At 38.5% G+C, this 14,376-nt stretch overlaps 1 protein-coding gene across 1 annotated transcript; it reads left to right on the top strand.

Moving 5' to 3' along the window:
- Window positions 1-3,229: 3,229 nt before the first annotated feature.
- Window positions 3,230-10,855, top strand: sgk2a (serum/glucocorticoid regulated kinase 2a; the record flags this gene model as incomplete). The annotated part of the gene is made up of 12 exons (XM_079274223.1): window positions 3,230-3,250; window positions 4,058-4,119; window positions 4,420-4,477; window positions 5,202-5,285; window positions 6,659-6,790; window positions 8,457-8,569; window positions 8,686-8,722; window positions 8,819-8,905; window positions 9,076-9,171; window positions 9,975-10,130; window positions 10,509-10,598; window positions 10,700-10,855. The coding sequence occupies 12 exons, from the start codon at window positions 3,230-3,232 to the stop codon at window positions 10,853-10,855; spliced, it is 1,092 nt and encodes a 363-aa protein (XP_079130349.1).
- Between the last annotated feature and the right edge of the window lie 3,521 nt (window positions 10,856-14,376).

Genomic DNA, 14,376 nt, shown 5'->3' with positions numbered 1-14,376 from the left:
TGTTTATCTTCTTGTACTGCTGCAGAGGCCAGAAAACAAGCTGATAACTTGCTGCTGCAGCTAGACAGCAAAATTAAAGAAGCATAATTGATTGTTTGGTGGTAAATGTGTCATACAAGAAAGAATGGCAGGTTTTTTATCCTTTTTTATCCTTTGAAAGGGGGATGTTACGGAGAGACACTCTTGCTCTCTTGCTTTTCAAAATCAAGAGTGAAAAATGCTTAAATGTTTTAAAAGCCCCCCTTCAGTCCAAAAGGAGATTTGCTTATTGTGTCTTAATTTGGAATTTTTTGCTTCACTGTGCATGTGCAGTGTTTGACACAACAAGGCTCTTTTCCCATTCATGTGCTGAAGAAAGTCACCTTAAAGGTTCAATATACGGGATTCAGAGCATTATTATAGTGTAGCGCTGTCTACCTGAGCAGAGACTGAAGTCCGGCTGCGCATGCATTTCAGTGTGAGTGTCTCTGTTGTGTCCCACTGGTTAGGTAATGGCACTGCGCTCATACAGGAGTTACTACTGATAACATCCTCCCAACCCACGGGCAATCGTGAGCGTAGCAGCCACCCTCCGGTATAAGGTTCACACTGTTCGATCTGTCAGCAGCTTTACCATTGTATGCGCTGTTAGCACCGTTAGCTTCTAGTCGCTGGCTCAGCCATTACTTTTAGTCACACAATTTAAGTGAAAAGCTGCTCATTTAAAATGACTAGAGACGCTTATAACCCTGTATCTAAGAATGCCTAATATTTCCCCATAATATTTTAAACAGAAGTCTGTGTTGTGCAAAAGTTCATCCATCGTTATTTTGGAGAGAGGCAGGCCAGTTACCGCCCGGGTTAACAGTACTTTATGCTAAGCTAGGCTAATCGTCACCTGTCTCCAACTTCGTATTAAACGCACAAATGTATCCATTAAGATGAATGAGAAATGTTTCATCTCATTTCAATCTTGGAAAAACATAATAATCATGTTCCCCAAAATATTGGACAATTTCTGTAATACGGTGCTGAGCAAATGAATGCTATTGTCAAGAAAGATAGATATTAGTGTCTTACTAACATTACATTAGTCGCAGTAGTATACATATTTCGTCATCATCCCATGTGAACAAAATATATGTAATTTATCCAAAAGTAGCTTTCTGCTCATTTTATTCCTAAATTATAGATAAATGGCCCAAAAAACAAAAAGTAGGTTACTCGTCTTATTTTGAAAGCGCAGAGTCCGGAACTAAAACTCTTAATGAAGTTTGGACAGCCAACACTCTTCCTTTCCGACACACACGCACACGTTTTGAAATACGTTACAAGTGAAACTTTTCATCAATGATTCACTCTCTTAGACGACCTTCCTTCATGAGCGTAAACAATAAAAAAAAAAAAAACTGAACTCAGATCAGCTTCCGCCGTCCGCGAGCCTCCAACAGCTCCGTGAGCTTTAGAGTCTCCTGAGCAGAGCGCGCACACTGACCTTCTCATCCCACAGGTGAGCAAACTGTTACCTTACAGGTTTCACACTGATAACCCAGATTATCTGTAGAGTGCCTGTTTGTTTCTAAATTACATCGATTATATTTGTATTTTGGGGGATGAAACATGTGCCAGGATATTGTAGTTTCTTATAGCTTTCTCCTGATCCACATTGTATTGTTCTTGTTAAACTAATAAACGAGCTAGTAACCTTATAGTGCTGCTAATATTAGTATACTGCTGCTAATATATTCAAAATAACATACATGATATCTGAATTACTTTAGTTTATAATGACCTCAAGTTATTGATCTCCCGTGATATCACTATCAGTCTGTGCAGAGTTCAGTCTGTTTAGTTAATTGTATTGGTCTTTGAAACTGTGCTTATTCAGATCACCAACTTAATAAATTACTTCTGTCTTCTTTCATTCATAATATTGGCTCTATAGTTAACTCAATGGGGAGTTTATATTTAATTTGTGGCCAGACATATTGTGGGATACCTTGCCTATATATTCCTGAAAAAGTCAAATTGGGTCTTTTGTGTCGGGGTTCAAAACAAACAGACTTGTCCTGTCTGATGCACTGTGGCAGGTTATTGGAGTTGATTTGGTGGTTCAGAGTTTCCTACCTCTTCTGAAGAATAAACACAAAATTAAATTAAACAAATCTTTGAGCGTTGTCAGCAAAAAAGGTAGCCGTACTTGTTGTAGAAGGTAAAAAAACCGAAAACACATCAATTATCAATTATGCATGATCATTTTAACCTGCAGACATGTCCTCTTTGTATGCCTGTATTTATTAATGAGGACTCAGATCAATTTGGTGAATTTTATTTATTTATTTTATCTTATCAAGTCACTTATCCAAATAACATGTAGATTCATTTACAATGGGGGAAATAAATTGTCGGACCACATCTTTCGGCTTGAGTACAATAAAGTGTTAAGTCCAAAACGGGACTCAGTCAGTGTTAAATCGATCTTTTTAGCTTGTTTTTTAATCTGCTATTTTGACATTAAGTTCTCCAAATAGTTGCTTTGCGTGTTTTTCAGTCGATACACAGCTAATTTGGTGATACAATTATGAATTACTAGATTTCATGTAGTTATGTGTTGCCTCAAAATGTGTGGGCATCACAAAATTTAAATGTCAAATTTGGCTCCTCCATCGTCTTGAAATAGAGAATATATAAATCGATAAACTGGCCTGAAGCTCCTGAAGGGAAGAAAAACTGAAATTATGGGGACGTTTTTATTTCTGTGTGTATGACCCTTGTCAGATATGATAATGAAACAACAATATTTACCATGTAAACATGTTCACTGATACAGTCCCTCCACGCACGCACACACACACACACACACACACACACACACACACACACACACACACACACACACACACACACACACACACACACACACACACACACACACACAGAGAATATGTAGACAATGTCCTTCATTGTGTTTCTGTTGTTCCAGCATCTTGTTTCTTACAAACCAGAACTACGAGCTCATCTGGATCCTTAGGTTGTCATACTGAGGTCAGCAGTTTATTAGGACACACACACACACACTGAATCCAGGCTCATGAGAATACGTCTTATCTGTGAAATGAGAAAAGGCTGAAGAGATAAAGTTTCACCACCACGGTTGCATCCTGCACAGCTGCTGACCTCATGACCCTCAACATCTCCTCTCTCAGGTCTGTGAAACACTGATGCTGGACCAGTGGGAGGGGAATAGATAATGGCCATGGCACACTGTAATGTGAGTGTATTTATGTTTGCATGATGCAATTTTGCCTTATTTCATTTTGGGCCATGTGACAGAGGTTCTGCCTGCAGCCAATGATGTTTCAACTCTATTTTCTAGAAATGGATTTTTATTATTTCTATTAGCGATACATCCAAGATGCCCCCCCCCCCCCCCCAAAAAACAAATTCCTCAATATATTAGATATATCAGACGGATGATCTCTAACAGTGGGCTCTTTTCATCAGATGTTCTGTAATTACACAGTGACCGTGCAATGAGAGGAAATGTGACTCCGATCCTCGTGGTTTTATTGTAAGGCTGAATAGTATTTCCCTTTTGGTGCCACTGCATGTCAGAAGTTCATGGAGACCATTTTGTCAAAAAAAAGACAATAAGTGACTGTTGCTGTTAATGGAGAACGGATGTTTTTTCTCTACTCGACTGTTTGTCTCGCAGCTACGTCAAACTAGTGCAATCAAGGCCAACCTGGCACTCAAGCAGCCGTGTCTGAAATCTTAAAAGCATAAACCAAATTGTCGAATAAGTTTTGCTTTCCAATCTGAAAAACAGATTTTCACAAAAGTTGTAGAAGTTGTTTAAAGAAAACTGACATTCACCCCTTTAGTTAGAGGAGTAACTGGCCTGTGTCTGTCCCATCATCTTTGTAATGCACAGTCAGGTTGTTTGCCAACCGAAATGGGACAGAAGAAGACAGTTTATTAAGGGATGCTGATGTTAAATGGTGCAAGCGATTTTAAGTTAATGCAGTCTAATATTTTTTCTTTTGTTCACTTTTGTTGTGTTTTTTTTTTCCTCCAGTTGCGGTCACCATCCTCCTCTCCGCATGATGATGTCAACCTGGGACCTTCAGCCAACCCTCAGTCAGTAGCTCTGCTCTCACTAAGCAGCATGTCTTTATATTACCACACAAGATATACAGCTACTAACCCAGCAAAAATGAACTTGCATTGTCTTCGCTAAAAGTGTATTTCCAGTGGTCTGGATTAGATATTTTCAGAAAATAATGCGAGGCCACTGTTAAGAGAATGGTCCATTTGAACTAAGTACTGTTTGCTCTTTGTCGGTCGCTTTTCTACCATATGTAAGCTATTACAAATATAGTACTTCAGAGTTATTATGTAATTCTGTCCACCATTTAATAAACTACTCTCTTGTTTCAGTGCCAGGCCCACTGACTTTGACTTCTTGGCCGTCATTGGCAAAGGGACCTTTGGAAAGGTAACACTGAAACAATTACTTATATGTATCGATCTACGTATCTCTTTATTGTTGAATAGATATCGTGTGTTTTTCTTTCAGCAGTTTCCTGCATCTCAATCAGGTTACATATTCACCAGCAGGGAAAGTGGTTTGAACTAGACTAGTTCTCTGTGACAGCAGCTGACGATAACAATGATAGACGCTATTGCAGGAATTATTGGTGGGTCGTATAGATTATAAGTTACTGTCAGTGGTATACTCTCAATTAGCAGCAGATGACCTTTTTAGACAGAGGAGAGAGAGAAATAGTGAGCTGTTGCTGACTTTGCAGTTATCTGCTGACTGCTGTCTGATCAAAATGTGCTGCCTGCTTCATGAATCATTTACTTTAGAGTCCACTGAGGCCTCTTAAGGTTGACCTGAACATCATCCAATCAGACGTGTTTCATATAAGTTGTATTCCTTCTCTACTAAACTCTTCATGTGATTACGTTCCTTTGTCGGCAGGATTGTATTTTCTCCATAAAAAGTAATGTTAATGAGGTTTTTGTTGGCCGCAGGTCAATGTCAGAGCTTGTATCAACACACTTCTCATATTTCTCAGTATCATCTGTTTCCACAGATCACATATCTGTGTTGCGTTCTCAGAGGGGCTTGATGTAATGTTCGTGACAGCGGTGTGTCGAGATGATGGCGCAGTCTGTTTACGAAACAAAGCACTGACAAACACACCTCCATGCAGGTCCTGCTCGCCAAGCTGAAAGCGGACAACAAATTCTACGCCATCAAAGTGCTGCAGAAGAAAGTCATCCTCAAGAAAAAAGAGGTGGGCTCCGCTCCAGCTGATCCTCGCTGGCTCCATAATTTCCTTTCCTTTATGAACGAACGAGAGTTTGGATTTTCAGAGGCAAACCATTTTTAATTCAAATCAATAATACAATGTTGCCTTTAAGCATATGATCTGATACAAACTTACCAACGTCGAAATACATATACTGTGTTACGTTTTAGGTGATTAAGCAGACGTGATTTTTCGAGATTATGACCAGGATGTCAAAATATATACATTTATTTTGAATTACACAGTACTCCAATGTGCCAGGCTAAAGTAGATGAAGATGGAAAATAGCTCCATGAGCCAAGAGGAAATATGTGTGTGTGTGTGTGTGTGTGTGAGAGAGAGTGTTATTAGTAAACAGTGTTTTAACCCGGCAACATGATCTCAATCTTATCTAATCTACAGCTTGTTCTGTACAAAGAGCAGATTTTACAACTCCCAGGAAGTAAACGGAGCCACTTCTTTGTTCTTGTCCGACAACGCAACGACAATATCTGATCAAACACACTTGTCCTCCTTTGATTCGTTTGCTTCTGCTGAAGGTGACGTGTCCAGTGTTTTTGTTTTCGAGAGGAAACGATTGGTTTGTTTTTTTCTTCTCTTTGTAACTTTCCGAAATTCAAATTGAATCATCTGCCGTCCAGTCCTATAAAACTGATGATCATCATTAACAAAGATTCAGTGTTTCCATCAGACAGGAAGAGAATCTGAAACAGCATTTAGACAATTAGTACGCATTAAAACTCTAATGATGACCAGATTCATATTTTCTCGTCAGTACCTTTGATACTTTTCAACATATAAAAAAAACAATAAAAACAAGTAGTGCAAGCTCCACATTGTTGTGTGGACAACATGCCTTGACCAATGTGATCAGATTATTATTATGTATTTAATGTACATTCTAAGAAAAAAAATTCTGAAGAAAATTTAAATATGCTTATTTACAATGAAAGCATACGATATTGAAACTGCAATTGACAATATGTACTGCATACTTCTACTGAGCAGCTAAAGTACTACAAATAGGCCTGTTTCACAGCAGACATGTTGTCTTGTCATTGTAGGAAAAGCCCAGGTGTTAACGATGGCTCTGTTCAATTAAAGTGACAGTGAGCGAACGATACCAGGACCCTGAAATCAAAGCAGCTACATACAAATGAATTCATCATTAGATTCATTATTTACACCTGTGCTTTTCATTCTGTGAAAATTGAACTGTACCCCACAAACATTAACAAATACACTTGAGCACACAGTGGTAATGTTCAGGAAAATGTGTTTTCTGTATGATTGGTGTATTTGTGGCATTTTATTAAATGTAGTCATCACTGTCTCACTCTGATGTCTTCTCTCTTTAGCAAAAGAACATCATGGCAGAGAGAAATGTACTGCTGAAGAGTCTGAAACATCCCTTTCTGGTTCGGCTCCACTACTCCTTCCAGACTCCTGAGAAGCTCTACTTTGTCCTCGACTATGTGAATGGTGGAGAGGTATGCGTCTTAAACTAAATAAATAGTGAAAGAAACTTGATCACCATATTTCCTCAAATAAACACCGGGGCCTGTATTTACCTCGACAGCAACTCTGTTTCATAAGTAGGATTGGTCATATTGTAGTACAAAAACCTGTTAAAGACTATGCTGTTATTACACTTCTTGTAACTGCTAACAACAAAATGATATTATATCTTTACACACACACACACATAGACCCGCAGTGACTGAAATGCCAGTAGGCAACTATACTTTAGATGAGTACCTTAATCCAGAACAACAAAGTGTTGAAAATAACATGATTACCAGTATATTGTTGAATTTATTCAATTAAAGTGGTAGAAATGTACACAGGCACCATGAGTTTATCGACACTTGTTTTTTCCCTGGCCTTATTTTTTTGGGCTTTATATTTTCGTGTCGATCACGCCCCCCTGCCGTAATCGGAAGCCCGGCTTTTAACTAATTGCCGTTTTTTATTTGAGGAAATACATTTTGTTTTTATGGCATAAAGTTGAAATGGCGTGCTAGCTGTTTTGGGGAAAATGTTAAACTTAGCTGAATGTTAGTACCAGTCACCATGTTCATTTTAACACCTTGTAGACTTTATAATTTGTGTGTGCATGTGTGTGTGTGTGTGTTTTTGTTACCGATAGTCAGATTTCCTGGTTTATCATGACAGAAAGTGCTCTGACTGCACATAGATCAACATCCTGATAGAAAGGAGGCAACAGGATCTTTATTCTAAGAAGCATTATAATGGAAAAGCTGTTATCATCAGAAAGATGCAACTCCTTTTCTCACGTATAGACTCATTTGGATAATTGTACCAAATTGTCACTAATTTACAGACAAAGCTGTATACAGTCTATTGGACAGAGCCAGGCTAGCTGTTTCCCCCTGCTTCCAGTCTTTATGCTAAGCTAGGCTAACAAGCGGCTAGCTGTAGCTTCATAATTCACCGATAGACATGAAAGTGGTATCAATGTCCTCATCACTCAAGTGCATTTCCCAAAATATTGAACTATTGCTTTGATAATTCAAAATGCCACACATAACATCTTCTATTTTCTAATAATTGTCCTGGGAAAACATTTTTAAAACTATAAATAGTATTTAGTTTACTTATTCTGCCAGGGTTGATTATGTTTTTATGGCTATTAGTGTCAAAAAGTCCATATTGTGAATAAACTGGAGTAAGCCCTGGTTTAGCATCATATCATGTTATTTTTGTACATTTTGGTTCCTTGTTGTTCATCTGGACACAGCAGGCTGCACTTTAACAATGTCCAAATAAGTAATCCTTTATTTACTCGTATCAAACAAAGTCAGACACAGCTCGTTGGCGTGCAGCCAGCAGAACTGTTTTCCAACACAGAAACTTTGCTGTGCTTTTGTGCTCCTGTGCGGATGATCGAGCGTGTTACACCACACCCTGGTTGAAAGAATTGTATTATTATTATTTTTTAAATGTTTGGTTTTGGATGTTTGGAAAATAATATCGACCCATACTTCTCATGTTTCATTCTGTCACTTTGCCCGTCTCTTCATCCCTCAATAATTCTCTGTCCTCCTCTAACAACTAAATGTAATTTAGATGTCTCCCTCCATCCTCTCCACGCTCTGTCTATCTGTCCGTCCACCTTTCTCTCTCTTTCTGTAGCTGTTCTTCCACCTGCAAAGAGAGAGGTGTTTCTCTGAGCCCAGAGCAAGGTTCTACGCAGCCGAGGTAGCGAGCTCCATCGGCTATCTTCACTCTCTCAACATCGTTTACAGGTCAGAACATTTATGACAATACCGTCATTATCTATTACACCCGAACCATAGCGACACAAAACAGTAAATTCACAAATGATCTATCATAATAATCTTCTCATTCTTATCTGTTACAGAGATCTGAAGCCAGAAAATATTCTCTTAGATTTTCAGGTGAGTCCAATTCCTCACATTTGTTTTTTTGTAAACTTCAACTCCTCGACATGTTTTAGTCTTTTTTTGCATTGCATTATTTATTGTTGTGTGCAGGGCCATGTGGTGCTGACAGATTTTGGGCTGTGCAAAGAAGGTATAGAGCCTGAGGGCACCACCTCAACTTTCTGTGGGACTCCAGAAGTAAGTAAAGAATACAACTGTATGTCATGAATGATTAGGTCTTTTATTCCAAATTAACAGTTGACAACTCAACTTTTTACTGACTAAGAATTGTGGCCTTTTAATGTACGGTAGTTAGAAAAACCAGTTGTAGAAAGAGGATTTGTCCATGCCTGTTTCTCTGTCTGCAGTATTTGGCACCAGAGGTTCTTCGTAAGGAAGCATATGACAGGACAGTGGACTGGTGGTGTCTGGGAGCAGTGACCTATGAGATGATCTACAGCCTGGTATGTGAGTTTCTGTGGCTGATTTGTACGGTATCCCTTTTTAGAAGCATCTTCATGTTTGAGGCAATACAGTATATCCTGTGTGCAAGGTCGATATTTTCATTTGAGGGTGGGGCTAAAGTAAATCTCAGGGTCCAAATAAGAACAGTTCCAGCCTCTAGGGACCATGACCACATGCTTCGTACATTTCATGGTGACCTGTCCGTCAGATTTGTATGTTTTCTGTATGTACAAGTACATGATTTGGCCTGGTAGTGGTGCAAGAGAAAAGGTCAGAGCATCTCTGTCCATAACTGTCTGCAGAAAATGTTGTAGAGACTAAAATGTCTCAACAACTATTGGATGGATTGCCATTAAGATTAGTTTGACATTCATGTTCCCCTCAATGAATTGTAATTACTTTATGTAGCCTTTATCATTTCCTCCAGCACCACCACAAGGTCTACACTTTAGTTTAAAAAGTCATCAGATTCCTATCGGCCTCCGCTGTACTTTCTGTGTCGTGCTAATTAGCGTTAACATGCCAACACACTAAATTAAGATGGTGATATTACTGTATCTGCTGAATAGCAGCTTGTTAGCATACTGATGTTAGCATTTAGCTCAAAGTACTGCCGCTATGCCTGAGTACAGTCTCGCAGAGCCACTAGCTTGGCTGAGGACTCTTGTTTACACAAATAGAATATGTCTATTTCGCATTTATGTATTTCTATATGAAATGATAAGACGTGTTCACCTTATAATGTATTATATATAACATACGATTTATACTGAAGATGTTTGTACCCATCCCTCCGCTTCAGCCTCCTTTCTACAGCCGTGACGTCGATGAAATGTATAACGGGATCCTTCACAAGCCGCTGCCACTTCCTCCGGGGAAGTCTGACGCTGTCTGCTCTCTGCTGGTGGGTCTTCTGCAGAAAGACCAGCACAGACGCCTCGGGGCCATCGCCGACTTTGTGAGTCTATCTTTCAACTGTTGCTACACATGAAAACAGCCGGTTTCCCAGACAAGAAATAAGCCTAGTCTATACTAGACAAGGGAAGATCAAACTCCATTAAATGCTGCTTTAGTCAAGGACTCTGCTTATTCTAATTTGGGGAAATCAGCCTCTTACAGTGTGAGACATCTTTTAAAGGGATTTGGATCCCCTCTGAGAAAATCTACCAAGATGACATCTCCTTCATACTTTATTTCTCATTGTTTGAAATAACATATAGTGGCTTGAAAATCTCTATTGTCCTCATAAATGTGTTTTGGGATTTCTGAACAGAAGGAATGGAAAATGCCAGTATGTACAGTACACATGTATAACATTTCTCTGTTTTATTTACAGTTAGAAATAAAGAACCACATATTTTTCTCTCCAATCAACTGGGACGACCTTTACCACAAGAGAATCACTCCTCCTTACAACCCGAATGTGGTGAGTTTTTTCAGGCTGTCTGTGTGTGTCAACTCATCCATTACTTGCATATATATATATCGTCATGCTTTATCAGTTACAATGATTGTTTCATCTTTCAGAGAGGCCCAGCTGACACTCAACATATTGATCCAGAGTTCACCAGAGAAATGGTTCCTAACTCGGTGAGTCGGAGCCCAGAGCTCAACGCCAGCAGCAGCTCCAACAACGCATTCAATGGGTTCTCCTTCGTCGCCACTGAGGACAGTTTTCTGTGAGGCAGGAGTTAACTGTTCCAATGTTTGAACACTGTAATTGAATCAGCGGCGTGAGCACAACTCTTTTGGGTCTGGTGAGAATAAGAGCTCCTCATGTACTGTTGCCGAAATCCTACGTGGCATCTACAATGTTTGACTACTGCATGGATTTCAAAACGGTTCCTCTTGAGGGTGTAGCAGTGAGGGATCACGCCTGCAATGGACACATTCACGGTTAAAATATATCACACTTTTTTTGCCTGGAAGTCACAGGTCTGTTCTTAGAGAGATAGCGAGGATCGTTATGAATGTGTTACCTAATATTCAGGGCTGGCAAGAAGTAGGACCATCTTTAAGATGCAGTGCAAATTATCTTTATTCCATTCCTTTACAATGGAATTAAGAGTGTGTTTTATTATTATTATTATTATTATTATTTTACGAACAGATATTGTCATATCGTGTGGAAAAAAACACAAAGTTGTCTTCCTGTGTACATCCAGACTTAGAACTCAAAATCACAGCCCATCACTCAAATGAGAGACTGCAGATGAAACACATGCATCATCTGTCACAGTGTGATGACGACAGATGTTTATACTACACAGAAAGTTGTGCAAAGACAGCTAAAGACGTGACAGACTGATGATAAAATAACGTCCAATATGTTTTGTTCTTCATCAAAGACCAAAAGAAAGTCCTCACCACAGTGGTCTCGTTTGTTTATAACAATTAAGACTCAAAGTTAATTTGTAGATGATGCACTGATTTTAGAAAACGGTCCTTGTAGCACCTTTAAAAAAAATAGATACCGGTAATTACATAGCAGATGGTGATAGCTATTAGTTTTGTTTCATGATACATGCTAAAACAGTTAATGTTATGTCGAAAATACTGTATGCAACATACAGTAGCAGCTTTGCGGTAGGATTATCTACCGTAGCAATTAATGTAATTATATCAATGTTAACCATGAAGTGCCTCTCTGCCTTTAATGTGAAGTTGGTGATTGATGGTGCTTGACATTGGCAGGAACGGGTGATACACTTGCATCTGAAGTCCTTGCATTTTATTTGTATTATGTCATTTATATGTACTTAAAGCCCTGTTTGTACACCCGATATTAAAGATGCTCTTCTCTTCCAAATCCTAAACATATCATGTTCCCATTGACCTTCTTAGAAAAACGTCTGCTTCTAAAACTGTAACCCTGCATGCCAAGCTGTTGATCCCTGACTGAACCTGTAAACAGAGACGTTAAAGGTGCCGGGTCATGTGTGTATGTGTGAGTGTGTGTGTGTGTGTGTGTGTGCGTGTGTGTGCGTGCGTCTGTGTTTGTGTACATAGAAAACGTGTTAATAAATCAAATATGTCAAAACAGTTATGTGTTCTTTTGGATGAGCAATTAAACATGTGTGCATAACAGAAACAGTGTTCAGTGACCAGCTTGTAAATGTTGCATGTTATCAAAAATCACCTCACCTGAGTGATGATGACCTTTGCTGAGATTACAGGTAGACGATTTATCTGCGTGAATTTAGATTGTGTGTATTAAGCCATTATTGCTTCACATAATCTCTGAGAAAAAGTGAGACATTAATACAACGGTTGAGTTTTTGTCAAGTGATCATTTTAAAACTTAAATTCTTAAAACTTGTTTTTTTGTGTGTGTGTTCCCAAAACTGTAATACTTCATGTATGAGGCCAGCAGAGCCTTGTGGGATTACGGAACCAAAAACAAACAAATACACACTCAGCAGGCAACAATGTTGTAAACTCTATCTACAAGAGAGCAGCAGCTGAACATTGAAGCACAGGTTTGTGCTTTTGTGTGTTTTATCTGCGTCATACTTTACATGAGGGCTGCACGGTGGTGTAGTTATTAGAACTGTAGTTTCGCAGCAAGAGGGGCCGGGGTTCAATCCCCAGGCTGCACCGCCCTTCTGTGTGTGGAGTTTACATATTCTTCCCGTGTCAGGGTGGGTTCTCTGGCTTTTTCCCACAGTACAAATATATGCTGCATAGGTTAATTGATGACTGTTGATGAATGTCAGCTGGTATCGAGAATATTGTGCAACCTGAGGGAGTCAACGTGCAGACTAGAGGCTGAGCACACAAGTGATTCACGTCCTTTTAGCACCAAACTTGTTTCATTTACGAACACATTGACTTTTCAAGCTTCAGTTATGCAGTCTATCATATTAATCCCCTCATCTGATTAATGTTTATCCACTCTGATTTGTCAGCAAGGAACACATTTATGACACCGCAAACCTTTCAAAGTCCTAATAAAAAAACTATGACACATCTATTTTATGGCATACCATTGTGACATAGTAATGGAAAGTTTCTGGATATAAAGGTGAACAAAAGCTTACAATATAATGTTATCCAAAACAACACGGTTTCTGACATTATCCCTGATGTGAACACAGTTTTTGATTTGGTGGTAGAAGGTAAGAAAAAGACAAATTGTGATATTCTGTATGCTGTAACATATGTAGCCTACAGGGTTATTGTTTCCTGTAGTTATTCTCCAAAAAAATTCCAAATCCAGATATTAACTGTAACTTTGTATAGCAACATAGAAAAAGTGGTTTCGAAGAATAAATGAACAAAAAATTACAACATTATCATGAACCAAAATCATCAACAAAGCAAGGTAATGATCAGAAAAGAGGCAGATGAAGTAAAACTAAACAATAAAAGCACTGGTTAAAATAAGAGATAACAATAGTGATGAATAGTTTGTGAAGCAAAATGTATCATTCTGGTTGCATACTTTAATATAAAACAGTATTTCTGTTTTCTTGCTGTATCTTATCCATTTGTAAAACTTCTCTTTTATGTTTTAATTCAACACAAACTCACTTGAGCACTTCAATCAATGCTCACGTTAACCAGCAGAGACTCATTAACATAACATTTCCAGAGTGACCAATAGGTCAATTATTAACCCCAGAAAGAAAGAAATAAACAGGTGGAGAATTGTGGCCTTATTAGAATATTATCTACATTACTGTACAACTGCGCCACTCAGAGGTCAAAATGACAAACACAACATATGATCAGAGTGTCTGATTCTGATGGATTTAAATACATATAAATAAAAACAGAAGTCAGAAGGCTTCGAAATAAACACATGCAGAAATGTGCGTAACATAGCAGTATGTATTACCACCTTTTCATTATGTGGTAAATATAATTTTACTAATTTTGGATAAAGATAACAGATTTAATGTGACATTAAGGTGCAATGCTGTCAGAAATAAGTGAACAAGGATGTACAACTTACGTTCACCACATTAACATTAAGAATAACAGAGATGAAGCCGAAATGAATACATGACGGATTACATTAAACTGATTCGTAGCCTATAGCAGAAATGCTCACTGTGATTTAACGTTAGTGAATAGGTTATAGTGTGATGCTAAGTGTCCTTAATACACAATCAATAAAACGTGCACGAATACAATATAGGTGTGCGCAGATTTAGTTTACATAATGGACAAATACCTTTTCACTTCGCACATATATTTGC

The sequence above is a fragment of the Melanostigma gelatinosum genome (genome assembly GCF_949748355.1).
Source record: "Melanostigma gelatinosum genome assembly, chromosome: 8".
NCBI classification, from domain to species: domain Eukaryota; kingdom Metazoa; phylum Chordata; class Actinopteri; order Perciformes; family Zoarcidae; genus Melanostigma; species Melanostigma gelatinosum.
This window is presented reverse-complemented; position numbering and strand designations above follow the sequence as displayed.